The sequence below is a fragment of the Medicago sativa genome, chromosome 1, assembly GCF_051527215.1.
Source record: "Medicago sativa cultivar Bolivia chromosome 1, Bolivia_mono, whole genome shotgun sequence".
NCBI lineage: Eukaryota > Viridiplantae > Streptophyta > Magnoliopsida > Fabales > Fabaceae > Medicago > Medicago sativa.
The window spans coordinates 61,417,040-61,433,911 of NC_140749.1; the positions used below are offsets into that span (position 1 = coordinate 61,417,040).

Sequence of the window (16,872 nt, forward strand, 5' to 3'; positions counted from 1 at the left end):
CTATTCCTGGATATTTTCATCTCTAGTTAGATGATCAATCTTTTCATCAGGATCAGCGAAGAAATCAGCAGCGTCTAAGTGGGTAATATCGATATTACCATGATCATCTTCATCATTTTCACATGCAAAATGAGTTTCAGTCTTTTTATCTTTATTCTTATGTGATTGTTGGTAAAGATCAACAAGATGTTTTGGCGTACGACAGGTACGACTCCAATGACCTTTACCTCCACAACGATAACAAATACTCTCATTACTTTTGCTGCTTTGACCAATCTCATTCCTTCCAACATTTTTCATCTTCTGGTGAGAAAATGTGTTTTTGTAATCTCCATTGTGATTACGATTAAAACCATGACCACGTCCCCGTCCACGACTATGACCACGTCCACGTTCACGACCATGTCCACGGCCACGACCACGACCACGAGTTTGTCCATGGTGATCATGCGTTGCTACATTCACTTCTGGGAATGGAGCACTACCAGTGGGACGGGTCGCGTGATTTTTCATTAAAAGCTCGTTATTTTGTTCTGCCACAAACAGACACGATATCAAGTCAGAATACCTTTTAAAACCTTTTTCGCGGTATTGTTGCTGCAGGATCACATTAGATGCATGAAAAGTGGAGAATGTTTTTTCTAACATATCCGCATCAGTCACTTTTTCTCCACACAATGTCAATAGAGAAGTGATTTTAAATACAGCCGAGTTATATTCGATTACAGACTTAAAGTCCTGTAAACGCAAATGCATCCATTCGTGACGAGCATTAGGAAGGATGACGGTTTTTTGATGGTCAAACCTTTCTTTTAAATTGTCCCAAAGAACTTTTGGATCTTCTATGGTAAGGTATTCATTTTTTAGATCCTGATGAAGGTGGTGACGAAGGAATATCATGGCCTTAGCCTTTTGTTGATCAGTTGTTACTTTTCCTTCTTTAATAGTATCTCCATGTTCTTCGGCATTTAAATGAATTTTGGAATCAAGGGCCCAAGCCAGATAATTTTTTCCAGAAATATTAAGAGCCTCAAAATCAAGTTTTGCAAGGTTTGACATGATTCAATCTAGCAGTAGTGTAAACCCTTGGTAGAAACTATCGTGCTGATAACGTGTTATAAAACTAAATAAATAGATAGGATGATAGAGAGAAAAAGAGAGAATATAGAAATGTTGTTATTCACTTCTTATCAATTGTGTTGTATTTGCCGTGCTATTTATAGAAGCTTAAGCCTACTGTTGTTTGAAGTTAATTCAAACATTACTGCACCGTAAGCTATAAGCCTATGGGTAGCTAGTGTAACAAATGGGCAATTTGCAGTTGCCTTTTGGTTTTTAACTGGCATATACAGTGGCTGGACCCATCAATTTGGACATCCATTATTTATAACAGATTTCGGTTTTATTTGTTATTTGGAAAGATCGCAAGAGGAGAATTTTTCATAATCACATTGATGAGCTTGCAACGCTTCTTGAAAAGGTTAAACTCCAAACGTATTGGTGGTTGAAAGCAAACTACATTACTTTCGATTTTGATTATCCCTTTTAAAGGCCAAATCCTTTATGTTGTTTACAGGCTGTTGTGTAGTGTTTGTTTTCGTTTCTATGGTTGTTTCTAGACTTAATGTATTGTTATTCACACTTTTCAGTTTCCTCCAACACGTCTTGTGCCTGAGGGACTGATTGTTGTTTCTCTAATATAATTTGCTTAGTTTATTCAAAAAAAAAATTACGCAACTTTTAAAATAAAATTACTATATAATTCTTTAACATGTGATACATACATGACAGCAAAATATCATGTACTTTGCTATCGTGTCATAAGTACGCGATATATTTTTTTTCTTGTTTTGTTTTAGCATTGTTCATCAAAAAAAAAATATTCAGCAATTAGACTACTTGATAAAAAAAAATACATAATAACATTTTCTACTAAACACTTGTAAAAAAAAAAAAATTCTTCTAAACAAAAGAACTCTTTTAAAAAAAACTAAACAAAAGAACTTTTTTATTGTTCATCAAAATTTCCTTATTTAATTATTTGACAATTATAAATAAAAATATATGAAATTAACAATTAAGAAGAAGAAAAAACAATTCTTAACACGAGCATCCACAATGGTAGTCTACTAATTAGGACTCTTTAAATAGATCTCTCACACGTACATATCACTTATTTATAATTTTAATAAAAATACCCATTAAGGACTCAATGGCTTCGATAACAATACATTAATAAAGTCTCCAATAAAAAATACTTAAATATGTCTCACTAACTTTACATCATTATACAAAAACAATTTATTATTTCTTTTGCAAGTGGGACCAACCGGGACATATTTTCTTATTTCTTTTACACGTGGGGCCCGTTAGTTGTTCGGGAGAGAGAAATCCTTATATAGTTGTCCGTTGCTTAATAGAGACTTATTTTTTCTTTCTTCAACAAGGGATCCTTAACGTGAAGTGGTCCTTGTTAAGTAAAAAACCCCAATTGAAGATGCTCTTAGCCCGCCGATTTCGAGTAGAAAATGATTGATATTATAAATTAAGTTGAAAGGTAATTAAAAATTAGGATATTTTTATCCTTATAGATATGTTAACTTTTTCGTTTTAGTATTTTTAAAAATTTTCTTCAACTTTTAGTAGGTTTTTCATCTTCACATTTGATCTCTTATTTAAAGTAAACTCAATGTAGAATTCATATTTTTGAATAAAATTTTGCAGAAAAATGTATAACATTATAATAATCTCTCCAAAAAAATAGATTTTTTTTTAACAAAACATGAATTAAATATGAACTTTTATATTTTTTACTGTTAAAAATTCATATTTAATTCATGTTTTGTTAAAAAAAATTTAATTTTTTTTGAAGTGATTTTTACAATTTTCTTTTTTTTTGACAAGGGAGTGATTTTTACAATATTTTACACATTTCTGCACAATTTCTCCTCAACCATTCATATTTTTGTTGAACTCATTAAAATCAAATGTTAAACAAGCATAAATTTTTATTATATAATAATTAAAAATGAAAAATATTGAAATTGAAAATTGAGTTTGTTGGAGCATCTGATTTGGATTAAACGATTATCGCGTGATTGCGTGCTTTCCCTTGCACAGTAAATGCGTGATGCGCGTGCTTCTTTCTCCTATTGTTTTCTTATTTATTTATTTCTGTCACAAAAATTCACACCTTAGTTCTTCATTCTTCATTCTTCTTCTTCATCTTCTTCTCCTCTACCTGAAACTACAATTCTCTGCTACTCTTTCCGGCGGTGTATGAGCCATCGTAGCTTCACCGGCACCGGACCTTAACCGATTCCCAAGGCACGTTTTTCTACCTGATTCCATCTCATTTTTCCAAATACCTTTGATTCTAATGGATGATCGAACCTTTACTCGCTCATTTTCGTGTTTCATTTTTTCTAATCTTACCGTTGATTATTCATGATGTATGCATCATCACTCTCTCCAATGCGTGTTTGTTTTGTTTTCCTTTTCATTTTTTGCAGTTTTGATCATACTTTTTCCTTGCTAGCAATGATTTCAATATTATTTATTTCGTTTTTCAATTTTGGATTTCCTATGTGATGTTATGCGGTTTATGAATTTGATTTTCGATTATAGTTCATTTTTGTTTTTTCCTTACATAATTTAGAATTTCATAATATGAAGCAGTGAAACGGACATGAACACGACACCGACACGGATACAACGGTAAAAATTTGAAAAAAGAAAAAAATAATTGAACACAATCACATGTGTCGGACACCGGATACGCCTTCCAAGTTCCATGAGAAGTGTCGGTGCTACACATATATCAAATGTCTAGTAGAAATGGTGGAAATACAAGGTTCATCTTAACAAAATCACACATACTATTTTATTTTAACGAATAAAAGTAACTATTGAAACATGGGAAATAAAGTTTATATATAAATTGGTCAAGTCTGGTATGATTACCGACACCTCTAATTGAAATTGTGTATGGTGGTGAGGCATAGACACATGTGATTACATTCAATCAATTCATTTTTTTAAATTATTATTGGTGTCGGTGTTAGTGTTGTGTCTGGTGTCAATGCTTATAGATAATGTATGCACGTTGTAACTGTGTACCCTTCGGTGTACCCCTATAATCAAATCGTTCATATATTATAAATTTATAATCTGTCTGTTATTTGAAAGAGTTCCTTTTTTTTATGGATACCATGTTTGGGGTCCCTCGTAAGGTCTTAGATTTAGTTTTGTTTATCATTGTCATGCTCTTCAAGCCCTGTTCTGTGTTGGAATGGATTCTTGTTAGTTATTAATATTATAAAATGTACAGTTTGTAGAGTATATAGTTCATATACTAACTACGAGTTTGATTCTCTGTCCAGAGTTCAGACCTCGTGAAAAGAAGTAAAAATATTTTACTATTCTATTGTTCAGCTTTATCTCATTCCTCGTCTATTCATACATGCTGTTTATTGCGATATTTTGTAATTACATATCACATGCATTATGATTTGGTATATTGGTTTCTCTGGCATGTATTGTTTCTCTGGTTTGGTATATTTAGGTTTAGACGTTTTTTATCATGCAGGTTTCTTGTTGCTATTGGGTGAATATATGCTTACATCCGCATGTACCGGTGAGATATGTTTGCATTGGAAATTTTTCTTCATTGTCTAGCTTCCTTTCCTTTTACAATTTACACTTCATGGGTCAAAGTTTTAGTTATATGACGCCTCATACCTTTGGGTTCATATTATAATGATAAAACAGCAGTATTGTTATTTATATTATGCCAGTAACAACCTGTTTTTACCTGGAATCAGCACTATATAGGTTATGGAAGTGACCAAATTTCTTCATTTGGCTTCTTTATTATATTAACTTAGTTACAGATGATGTTGCAGCAGAAACTTTTAAATCTTAATTTATGGGGTGACCGCAGAACTGATTACTTTGACATGTTCTGTTTTGTCAGGATTTATTAGCCTAATGATGTGCTGCCGTTGTGGATTGTTATAAACCAAATTCTATATAGGAAGGAGAAAGTGTATTGGTACCAAAGATCCTCCTTTAATTGGGATAAAGATTTATGTAGGGTTTTTTCAACTAGAATATGGCCATCATATCAAATTCATATGGGATGCTTAGTGAAATGGCCTATAAATTATTTTGAGGATTTAGCGGCAATAGATCTTTCACATTCCAATCTTTAGTGAAGAAAGATGTCTGTGTTACTGTTACTAGCAATCTAGAGAAGGGTGTGTTACTAGCAATCTAGATAAAAGTGTGTTACAAGCAATCTAGGGAAGGGTGAAGAAATATTTTTTTTTGGTAAGGTCCTCCTAAAAGAGGCTCTGAGATGCAGAGTTGTAGATGATTGTAAACCTTGATAGTAATTTCCCTATGACATTGATTTGTAATTATAATATTATTATTCTTTTTCTGTATTATCTCTCTGGTTTTATTACTTGATATAGTATCCTTAGATATTCTTGTTGTTTTCTAATTTCATTTTTTCAGATATTATCTCTTCCATATATAAATACATACAATTTCATCTTTACCCAAAAAAAAAAGTAATATGTACAATATCATTGTATATTTTCAATATAATTCAGAAAATTTCAGGCTGGAACCAGAGCTTTCTGGTTGACCCCCTTTCAGTTTTCTTCTTCCTCAAGTGTTGTCAGTTTTTAGGTGTTCAGTTGTTTTGAATTTGGACAGTAGATTAATACAAGATTATTCAATCTTTATTATCCATCCATTTGCCTTAGAGCCCACTGACAGCCATCCCCTACAAGCACCATCACTAGAGCAAGTTTTATTTTTGGATTCTACAATGCTCTCATTACTTGCATTGGTGCATGTTTGATGATGTTTTATTTTGATTTTGATCCTGTGGGTTTGTTGACAGTGAAGCCGTTCAATAACCAGGTGTTGGTTCCACTTATATTCCTAAATGTCGAGAAATGAATGGAAACTAGTGTCAAGTTGTTAATAGCATAGCCAGAAAGCTGAACTTTCTGCCCTTTGCTTTACCCAGTTATTGGGGGTGGAAAATTTCTTTTTATTGGTGGAAAATTTCTTCTTTGTTTGAGCATATTCATCCTAATTTTTTTTATTGTTGTGTCGAAATGGATCTTTTTAAGGCAAACCTCAATAATTTCTTTTCATGTACAATTGGATATTGAACATGCTTTGATTGTCAATATTCCAGTAAAATGCAGTTTTTATTTTTTTTTATTTTTTTATGTGGAATTGGTCATTCTATTCGCTTTGAATTTTTTTTATCATATTCTTAATTGAAACTTTTTAAAATATATTGAACTTTTTGTCCAATGTAAAATCAACATGCCACATGATTACAGTCTAAAATATAGACAGATTCAGAAATGTGCTAGTATAAAGAAAGAAGTGTGTGTGTATATTATGACTATCTATAGCTAATTATTTGTCTTAGTCTTCAATCATAATTCATTATTTTGTAAGATACCTATGCAGACAGAGATGATAACTATTTGCCATCAATGACGTGACAGTTGGAATTAACTGATTGAGGTTAAGCAAACCTTTCTTGAACAAATCAGTTTGACTTATACTATGGTACAATAAAGTAGAGCCTTGGCGCAATAGTTAGAGTTTCTGCCATACAAACAGAGATTACAGATTTCAGTCGTGGAGTCGGTCTCTTGCTAATGCAAGGTAAGACTCTGCATATAATGGATCCATAATGGGTCTGGACCCTGCCCTTGATGGAGCTTAGTTTTAGCATCAAACAATAGAAGAAAAAATGGTATATTAATGGTAAAGTATTCTCTATTGTGGTAAAATTGCTTTCTATTTTTAGTAGAAATTTTTTGGACTTTCATGTGCTTTTTTAAAAGATTAACATGGTTAGTTTTTGTGGTTTTACCAATAAGTTTACCTGATAGCTTTTCTGATAAGGTTTTCATCCTTAGTGTAAAAAACAACTGTCAGGTTTATTTTGTAAGCATAGCTGACTTCACAATATGCTTTTCCCCGGTCATTCTCCGCTTCAATAACAAATTGTCTTTGTAGTTTAATTATTCTGGATGCATTGGATTTACTTAAATTTTTTGTTCGATTTTGTCTTAACTAATTACAAGGTGCATAAGGGAGTTTGCCCTTTTTGTGCCTGATTGTGCGCATAGTCGACTATCTTTTTCAAGTGCAGGAATAGAATAGCAAATGATAATACCTGCTGAGTGATTCTTTGTAAACCTGGCCAGGTGAGTCTGTTGTTAAGTCATCCTATTTCTAACCGTTCCTCTTTTTATGTGGTATCTAAGCTCTGTCTCCTACATACAGTGAGCTAGAGTAAGGAAACATCATCCAATCTAATTTAAGTATCCACCATATCATCTGTTCTCCTTTGCATGGGTTTACTACTTCCATTTTTTCCCCATCTTCATTTTCTTACCTCATACTGAATTGTGATCTTCAACACTAAGCCTTTATCTTTTCACCTGAGTTTTGGATGTACTTACGGAACACATCCAAGATTGAGCACCAAGATGCATGCTGTTTGCAGATGATATCATCCTACTTGTAGAGTTGTGGGAAGAATTAAATGGGAGGTTGGAGACAAGTCTTAGAAACATATGACTTTTGCCTGAGTAGAAGCAAGACAAAGTATATGGGATATAGTTTTAGCAAGAGGCGAAGCGTTTCTAGCCTAGAGGTGAAAGTTGGAGATCATAGCATACCCCAAGTTACACAGTTTAAATATCTTGGGTCTATATTACAAAACAACGGTGAAATAGAAGGAGGTGTAAACCATCGAATCCGAGCTGGGTGGTTGAAATTGAGGAGTGCCTCAGGTGTTTTATGTGATGTGAAACTAGACTTAGGTGGTTTCAGCATGTAGGGAGAAGACTTGTGGATTCTATAGTAAGGAGAGTAGATCAAATGGAGGGGAGTCAAATCCCTAGAGGTAGGGGAAGACCTAAAAAAACTATAACAGAAACTATTAAGAAGGATCTAGAGATTAATGAGTTGGAGAAAGACATGGCTTTTGATAGACCACTATGGCGTCGTTTGATTCATGTAGCCGACCCCACTTAGTGATCTTCCTTAGTGATCTTCCAAGGCTTGGTTGTTGTTGTTGTATACTGAATTGTGATCTTCCTTTGTGAGTGGAGAGTCACATTCTTTGAGTTTGGCTTCAAGTGATTAGACTTAGTGGGTTTAGAAGATTACGAGTGGCATCTCTTTAGTATTTTACAGGATAGTTTCTGTCAATTTATTGTGAATTCCTTAGCTTTATTCTGATTCACCAGATATGTAACCTTCACCTTTCATGCAATTTGGTGGTACTTGGAACAGTAACAAAGATAATATAGTTTATCCTGTAAGTATTGGTCTATTGTCTAATTATACACATCATCATGATATACATTGCGATCTTATATCACATAGTTACCTATTATTTACCCTTTCGATCTTTTCTTTGGTATTCTTTGCAGCAGGACATGAAATCTCAAGCTAGGTGGTCTTCTTCTGTAGGTCTTAAACCTTTTTCCCTATAAAGGATTGAATGGCAAATGATGAAAACTGATGAATAATATATTGGTAATCTAAGGACTTTATCTATTCATGTAGAAATGTGGAAGTTCTAGTGGTGGTTGTATATGCTCCAAGTGGAGGAGGAAGGTCAGGCTAGGTGTAACTGTAGGAGTACTTATGCTCTATTGCTAGTAAAACTGTTTATACTAAAAATGCTGCCTTACAAGACCATCTGAATTATCTCCAGGATTCAAACTGATTACTATCGATTGATGATTATGATAATAATCATAATAAATTTTTATAAAGGTTTAATTATTTGAGCTGTGACTTCAAGTTTTGGTTCTAGTTCTAGTTATAGTTCATTTTGCTTCTGCTTGCATAAACACATCTGTTGTTTTCTCCCCTTTCTCCCTCATTGTAAATATCTCCAAACGACTAGTAAGTGAGGTTCATTCTCAAGTATCTCCAAACGACTAGTAAGTGAGGTTCATTCTCACTTGAAGTGTTTAAATTGACTTTGGCATCCAGCAAAGTATTTTGACTACACAACTTGCAGTGTTTATGGTATATTTTGACATGATAATGGGGGGGCTCTGCAGTTTCAATTCAATGGATCAGAATTAGAATAAATTATATACAATACAAAAACTTGGTATTTATTTTACTTTTGTGCTTATTTTTCTTGCTGAATTTATGGATAACTTCTGGTCTCTTACAAATGTTAATGCAGTTTGATTTCAGATGCTCTTTTGCCTTGCAGGTTGCAAGTAATTTGCTAGTCTAACTTCACACAGTCTATTTCGAATCCTGAGATCGCAACCAGTAGGATATGGGGCATAGACATTTTTATAGTGCATCTCCAATGTTTGAGAGTGATCCTGACCAGAGCTGGAATCATATGCATACTCAACAACATTATATGCACCCTGGTATTGTTACTGTAGCCAAATTTCCCTTGTGTTTTTGGTTCATTTCCTACATTTCAATGGTAAATATTTATTTTTCTCTCATCAATGCCATATTGATTTGATTAGTTATCTATTGCAGGTAGGAGTGGCACTTCAGACAGTGGTTCTTTTTGTCACCCTTTGGAAAATATGTCTACAGATAGCATTTCTTTTCCACCTCATTGGAACTCTGCAGCAAGGTCAAATATATATGCATCATCAAGTGTAAACACTGAAGCACTCCGTCATCAATCATATGCATCAGGAACTTCTCACAATCATTTTCTTCATTCATCAAGTGCTGGAACTTCCTTTGAAGTGTCTGGAAATTATGCATCCCAACCTTCTAACTCTAATTATCAGAGACAATCATTTCCTGATGTAGATGGTGGTTTTATTGATCGTACACTAACAAGTGGATGGGGGTCTCACAAGAGGAAGGGCCCTGGAGTTCCTTCAATCTATGAGAGTGGCAGTACAAGCAGACATGTGAATGCTAGAAGTGCATCTGATCTTCCTTCATCTTCAGAATCACGTCTAGAGAAGCCATACATGGATTCTCAATATATGCCTTGGGATCATGTTTCTACAACCCCTTCATTTAGAGGTAGTGGCCTTCCAATAAGGGGTGAGGGTTCTTCAAGGAATGTGAGGCGTCGTTTTGGATTTGATTTGGAATCAAATCCGCAAAGAACCCAATTGTGGAGTAATTCTCCTCACAACTCATACCCTACTGGCATGCCAGTTAACCATTCTAGACCAGTTGATCTTTCAAGTCAAACTTCTAGCAATTGGAAAAGGGATTGGTGCCAAATGAGTATAAATCCTGCTCATGGAAGGGTATTACCGTCAGGTTTGTTTTTAGTTAAAATTAGTAGAAACACTCTTACATTCTCCTTTTACTTTATGTTAATGTGATTGTTGAATTAAAATGCAGATTCAAGTGCTTTTTTTAGCCATGAGACAAGTCATTTTCTTGTTGGAAGGCATTCTAGTAACGCTCCTGTAGGTGTGGACTATAATGATTTTGGCACAAGAAGAAATCCCCCTGCTCCTCAATTTTTTCAGAATAATCTGACTCAAACTACTTGGGGAGTTCATGGTAACTATTCTCAAAGACCCATCACAGCTTTTAGCGCTTCTTCAAGCTTTTGCTTTGGACATGCGGCACCTTCAGAAGATGGATTGCATATACTGGCTGAAAGTGACTCTGCTGTAGATCCATGGCCATTGAGCTCTGTTGGTTGGCAGAGTAGTGATAGGAATGGGCCAAGGATGTATAGTGATAGATATCATTCACTGTCTGACGAGGCTGGTCGCAATGATCGATTTTTCCGTGAGGTATCTATATCTCAATTCTCTGAAGTTCTATTCTTGTGTTATCCGTCTTAGCCATACCATTAAATTGAAATGTTCAGCTAGCTAGCAAAATTTAGGCATGTTTGTTCCAATGTATGAACTGAATTAATTGTAATGCTCATGTTTATCAGCAAGATTGTTGTTTTCTGGCTTTATAACTACTGCCAGACTTTTTTCAGTGGTATACAAATCAAATCTGGTTTTATTGTTCTTACGTGTTTCATGATTGTTGATTGTGCTTCACAGTACGGTTCTCCGAATATACATGATCAGCATAGGGACATGAGGATGGACATAGACAACATGAGCTATGAGGTAATTATTTTTGTTTCATGTGTTATAATTAATAATATTGCTTTCTAATATTTGGATTTGGATGCTTTGATCGACCAGGAACTACTTGCACTTGGAGAAAGAATCGGCAGTGTGGGCACAGGATTATCTGAGGATTTGATTTCTATGTATTTGACAAAAACATTGTACTGTTCAGCTGAGCAAAGTCAAGAAGGAACTTGTGCAATTTGTCTGGTATATTTCCTTTTACCATGCAGAATAAATAAGGCATCCATTTTTTGTTACTGAACATTCAATATAAACTAGGGAAATGCTAACCGGTGCCCGGGGGCACTAGTTAAGAAAACCAAATCATTCCAGATAAAAATGCTCTTTTTGTTTGTTTAAAATAAGATTAATCATGATAGAGTCCAAGGATTTGTGTGTTAAAGTTGGTAGGACACTTCCCTTTTTTGGTGGAAACGGGTAGGACAAGGCTTGGTGCGAAATTCCTTTTTTCTGTTCCTGTTGTGTAGAGTCAAACAGTATTTTTGGCAATTGATTTCTGTTTGTATGTCATCTGACTATCTGCGGTTGCTTTGTTATATTATATGCAACTTTGACATCTTTCACTAACTGTATTGTTTTTTAACCTTGGAAAAACTTGGGGTGCTTTTGGATTGTAAATTGGTAATAGTCCGGTGCTTACTGATCTTCACTGAAAATTACAGGAAGAATACAAGAACATGGACGACGTTGGGACACTGAAAACTTGTGGACATGACTACCATGTGAGCTGCATTAGAAAGTGGTTATCTATGAAGAACATGTGTCCCATATGCAAAGCTTCTGCTTTGCCTGATGAGTGATAACATGATGGGTAAATAATTTGTTCATTCTACTTTAGTTTAATGAATTGTACATATGTTTGGATAATCCTCAAAATGAAGGAAACAGACTTCTTTCTGAATATATGTTGTAATAGGAGTTCAACTCTATGTTAATAGATTCGTTGGTTTTGGCTTCAGTCTCAACCACATGAAATGGTTGAAATTATTGCGCTTTCTTATTATTTTACTCCCTTTAACTCTACCTGTTGAATCAAACATTTCTTTCCCCTTCAATCAAGCACTTATGTTAAATTCTCCTCTGTTGTTCGAAACCTCATTATTTATCCCATGTCTAGAAGGGTACAAGTACAAGCCTGTGAAGTTGCTCAAGAACATTTTAGGACCAAAACCAACAAAATCAAGAAACGAAATAGGCAAATTCGGGTGATTTTCATAGCTGATATGAAATTTTGATAGAGAATTTTGATATAGGTAGTGAGGTGAGATATGTGGTTCATGGTGGACCATTTGTTATTCACCATCAAGATCTAACCGAGCGCGCTATACACATTATCCATTCCAAACTCTTTCCACAGCTCCTCTTCCACTCTCCATCCACCAAAACATCACCACAAACACAAGGGCACCACCACAAGAAGAGTTAAAACATGCCCTACAAAATCTAGCTTCATTCGGCTATTTTCGCAGGTAATGTGTGATTTTTCTCATTCATGTGGCGCCTCACGTTGACTCACCTTTTCCTATCTTAAATCATTTCTGTTTTCCTTATCAACACATTAGTTATGGCCTCAAATCATGGCCCCGTGAAGATAGTCATTTTAGTTAGTGGCCCTATGAACACGAGACACGAGCAAAACACTGAATTGTCAAGTCCCACATGCATTTGAATGGTCCTAACGTCCTACAATCTTCGTGAACCTTAGTAAACTTGATAAAGAATCGCTTATCACACATTTGTCTATTTTTAATTCTGCTATTTTTAGGTGTAAACTTCAAGGTTCATTTGCTATTGTTTTCAAATAATCAGATATACCAAATAATATAACTTCATTTGGTTTTCCTCATTCAATCATGTTATTTTTTTATTTTTTTATTTTTTTTATAAGATGTATCATGTTAGCCTGATCTTAGTAATTTTATCTACACTACATGTAAGAAATTTGTTCTTTGATCATTACAACAAAACATATTTATAAAATAAATCAAACAAACCATTATACTTCAAATTTGTCAATTTTTTTAATAGGATGTTGGGGAATTTGAACATTTTTCTGTCGATGAATTTTTGAGGAGTTAGGAGAAGAATGACATTTGCTATATGGTAGTGGAAATAGTCACTAGATTTGCTTTATCAAATCAATAAACCAACGATTTTTTATTGATGGTCGGAGTCAGTTAAGAGAATTTTAACAATTTTCTGAAATTCATTTCATATCGTTTTTATACTTCAGTTTAAAGTGTGGTCCAAATCAATAGAAGAAAAAGAAAAGGGTCAGGACTCTGCCTTTGATGGAGCTTACTTTTAGCATCAAACAATAGCTACGATAAAGGGAAAGTTATTCGTTCATGTGCTTCTTTAAAAGATTAAACAGGGTTAGTTTTTGTTATATTACCAATAAGTTGTACCTTATAGCTTTTCTGATAAGGTATTCATCCTTGTATAAAAAAAAACCTTAAGGTTTGATTCTTAGCATAGCTGGATCCTCTATGAGTCTTCATTCCAGCGAACGATTTCTATTTCAAATCACTATGAGTACCTAAAACATAAGCTGGATTCTCTCTTCGTTGTAGTTAACGAAAATCGTCTTTAATTACTATGAACACTCAACTAATAGGTAGCATTATCTTTTCGTTACAGGAAGCAACTTACATTCAATCTCTTACATCAAGAAAAATTTCACTTCAAGTATTCGAAATCAAGTATTTTACATCAATAAAAATTTCAACAACCACAACTGTATTTCATCTCAAATGTATCATAATTTCAAACAAACTATTAGCTCACAGAAATTATAATTATAGCTTGAGATAGACAACTAACAACATAGTGCTACGGTATAAAAACAAACTGAAATCAACAATAGTCTGCATCAAGTGTTACAGGATATGTATGTCTATCATTGCCGGTACCATACACAATCCTGTCATATAATTCTGAATTGGTTAAAATCTCCCCTGCATATATTCACAGACAAAGGATCCCTTGGGCAAATCTTCTAGTGTTCTAACGCCCCAGCCCTTTCCTTCGAGTCAAGAACACCTGCAATTTATGGCTTAAACCTCGTTGCACTACCCGATTTCCACACTGCATGTCACATCCACATTTCCTCCAGCATTCCTTTATAAACTTCCTAACCTGATGCCCCTTGCATGGTTCAGGTTTGGTCTCATTCTTAGTCCTCTCAATTGGACACTCTTTACAATGCACATGATGATGCTGGGGTTTCTTTACCATGGACATGCAATCTGTTAAAAACTTTTCTCTCAACAAACCTTGTGAAGTGTAAGCAAACTCTCCACCAGTTTCTTGAGAGCATGCACAAGGAACTGACAAGGAAAGACAGTCGCCTGAACAATCGGAGCAGCAATCTTCATCCGCAATCCGAGCAAGTGAAATATTAACATTTGCACTTTGATACATTGTGTTACATGGAATGTAATTAAATTTTGGAAAATCCTCACCGTTGGTTTCGTCTAATAATGATATTTTAATGTTTTCAGAACCTTTTGTTATGTCTTGGACATATCGAAAGGATTTCTTTTTATCCTCGGAAAGAGTGAGTTTACCTTGATCCATTTCGATTTAAATTCAAGCCAGTGCTTAATGCAGCATCACAATTTAAAGAAGATTTAACGTAACTTCTCCCAAAGGGTGAAGAAGAACCAATATCAATATTACCCTCTGGTGTTATACATTCCTTAGATTTTTTAGTCTTTCACTGTTAACGCATATATGAATTAAATCCTATAAATAATTACAACTTATTTTGAGTTTTGAATAAATATTGTGACGTAAAAAATAAGCAGATTAAAAACCATTCTGACTATTATTGGCAAAAAAAATAAAATCATTCTGATTTAAAAAATAAGCGGAATTAGCAAAAAATAAAATAAAAATCATTCTGACTTAAAAAATAAGCGGAAAAAATGGCTCCAACGGAGATTTCACGCTATAGAATGCAGTATATATATAACAACACGAACACTTTAATCGCTAAAATTTAAAAGCATAGAGAGAAAACGAACGCCAGTGGTTGAATCTTTCTCTCCAATACTACAATGCAGCTTCTACTATATCGTAAGATTTTTCCCTTTCTTTTTTAATTAATATATTATTATCGTTTCTCTTTTTGAGTTTTGTTTACTCGTTTAATTCCACTTATTTATATTCTTCATTCTTCATTCTTGCGTTCTACGTTACCGCCTCCTTTTGTTGTTGTTTAGGATTCATAAATGCAATAATAGAAGAAGATAAAACTGCTATTTTGGTCTTGGAATTGTAACTCGTTAAGTGTATCGAAATTACAAACTCATCCACAAGTGTCTTGTTAACCGGTCGTTTTGGTTTTTGAATATGTTTTGAAGGACTCAGTTTAGTTCTCAAATGTGTTTTTGTTGGTCAATTTAGTCCATAAAATTACCAACGAAAGAGGCACTAGGAATGTGTTTGCGAAACTATTTTTTGGCGTAAAGTATTACTTCAATCGACTATTTATTAATTATTATATGGAATTTTTTGACAGCTTTTAGTCAGTCATCGGGCCCGTCTGGCTCCTCTCAGTCCGTGTTTGGGCAGCAGAACAATTCAAGTAACAATCTTTTTGCTTCTAAGTCATTTGGTAGTCCCACTCCATTTTGATCGGAAACGGGTATTTCCATGTCTGGGGGTACTTCCACAGGTGTATTTGGTGCACCTCAAACACCGTCTCTCTTCTCTTCCAATACTACGCTCGGCGCTTCATCTTCACCAGCTTTCGGTGGTAGTTCATTGCCTGCATTTGGCGCATCTTCAACTCCTGCTTTTGGTAGTTCAATGCCTGCATTTAGGGAATCTTCAACTCCGGTGTTGGGTAATTTATCATCATCATCATTTGGTGGTAGGTTTTCTATTGGAAATTTTGATATTTTCCCATTTTATTAATTGTCTCGGTCTTGCTAAACTGTCTTCACTGAAGCCTTTGAAACCAGTTTATTGGTAGTGCCACCAAGAAGAAGCACAATAGTTTATCATATTTTGTAGTGCTTAGCTAATGCTTTTAGGAAGATTTTGTTTTTATGAAGGATTTGCAAACAAACTGTCTCGCTTTAGTTACTCTGAATTTACTATTATCGTATTTTCTTTCTTCTTTAATGAAGATTTCATGTGAATTAATAGGTGTGTGTATGTGTGCTAAATCCTGTTTATCGATTTGTTCCGCCCTTCCCCCACCGGCCACCTCCACAGTCCACCCTGTAAATTGTTTTCACGTACATGTAAGTATATCAATATCATGGGGAACAACAAGAACACTGAAGGAATGTGATTTCTTTCAGCTATATCTACAGTCCTTTTTAAAGACCTAAAGATTACATAATGACTTAAGATATGTGTTAGCTAGTTTATGTCATCTTTCTTTTGTTAATATCTAATAATGGTAATCATTAGCATCTTTTGGCTTAGTTTTCTCCCTTTTTTATTGTTATTATTATATTTTGCGGTTTTCTAATTCTATCTGAAAACCGACTCTCTTCCTTCCGAGGATCATCATCCTTTCGCCAGGAGCCTTCTTTTGGAGGTTTTGGCTCGATGCCTACTCAAATAAGTCCTTTTGGATGTGCCATACAACCATCACAACAAGTATTTGGAAGCAACATATTTGGTTTAACAGGCACCCCTGCTTTTGGTGCTACGAGTATTCCAACATCTGGTGCTA

General features: G+C 34.5%; 3 protein-coding genes across 22 annotated transcripts; 1 reads left to right on the plus strand and 2 right to left on the minus strand.

Moving 5' to 3' along the window:
• Positions 1-1,059, minus strand: LOC146956067 (uncharacterized). Its single transcript, XM_085749008.1, has one exon. The coding sequence runs from the start codon at positions 1,057-1,059 to the stop codon at positions 1-3; it is 1,059 nt and encodes a 352-aa protein (XP_085605134.1).
• A 2,132-nt stretch (positions 1,060-3,191) lies between these two features.
• Positions 3,192-12,135, plus strand: LOC146956068 (uncharacterized). Of its 20 annotated transcripts, none has more exons than XM_085726322.1 (11): positions 3,192-3,327; positions 4,589-4,636; positions 4,976-8,371; positions 8,487-9,181; positions 9,290-9,458; positions 9,577-10,133; positions 10,164-10,329; positions 10,414-10,817; positions 11,082-11,150; positions 11,229-11,363; positions 11,840-12,135. In XM_085726322.1, exons 5-11 carry the CDS (start codon positions 9,359-9,361, stop codon positions 11,975-11,977), a joined length of 1,569 nt encoding a protein of 522 aa, XP_085582448.1. In that variant the 5' UTR covers positions 3,192-3,327; positions 4,589-4,636; positions 4,976-8,371; positions 8,487-9,181; positions 9,290-9,358; the 3' UTR covers positions 11,978-12,135. The 20 variants fall into 20 exon arrangements, with proteins under 20 accessions (XP_085582448.1, XP_085582335.1, XP_085582341.1 ...); XM_085726209.1 differs by having other exon boundaries at positions 8,487-8,526; positions 8,623-9,181; positions 9,577-10,329; XM_085726215.1 differs by having other exon boundaries at positions 8,487-8,526; positions 8,623-8,673; positions 9,577-10,329.
• Positions 12,136-14,033: 1,898 nt separating this feature from the next.
• Positions 14,034-14,756, minus strand: LOC146956069 (histone-lysine N-methyltransferase SUVR4-like). Its single transcript, XM_085749009.1, has 2 exons — positions 14,240-14,756; positions 14,034-14,134 (listed from the first exon to the last, which is right to left on the minus strand). The coding sequence occupies exons 1-2, from the start codon at positions 14,754-14,756 to the stop codon at positions 14,034-14,036; spliced, it is 618 nt and encodes a 205-aa protein (XP_085605135.1).
• Between the last annotated feature and the right edge of the window lie 2,116 nt (positions 14,757-16,872).

What these genes read in the sequence shown, in the direction of transcription:
- LOC146956067 (XM_085749008.1), bottom strand. Translation starts at nt 1,059, where the DNA reads ATGTCAAACCTTGCAAAACTTGATTTTGAGGCTCTTAATATTTCTGGA.
- LOC146956068 (XM_085726242.1), top strand. Translation starts at nt 9,359, where the DNA reads ATGGGGCATAGACATTTTTATAGTGCATCTCCAATGTTTGAGAGTGAT. An exon ending in TGGAAGGGTATTACCGTCAG is followed by an intron (nt 10,330 to 10,413) that starts GTTTGTTTTTAG and finishes ATTAAAATGCAG; the next exon opens with ATTCAAGTGCTTTTTTTAGC. An exon ending in GAACTTGTGCAATTTGTCTG is followed by an intron (nt 11,364 to 11,839) that starts GTATATTTCCTT and finishes TGAAAATTACAG; the next exon opens with GAAGAATACAAGAACATGGA.
- LOC146956069 (XM_085749009.1), bottom strand. Translation starts at nt 14,756, where the DNA reads ATGGATCAAGGTAAACTCACTCTTTCCGAGGATAAAAAGAAATCCTTT. An exon ending in AAATCGGGTAGTGCAACGAG is followed by an intron (nt 14,135 to 14,239) that starts GTTTAAGCCATA and finishes GAATATATGCAG; the next exon opens with GGGAGATTTTAACCAATTCA.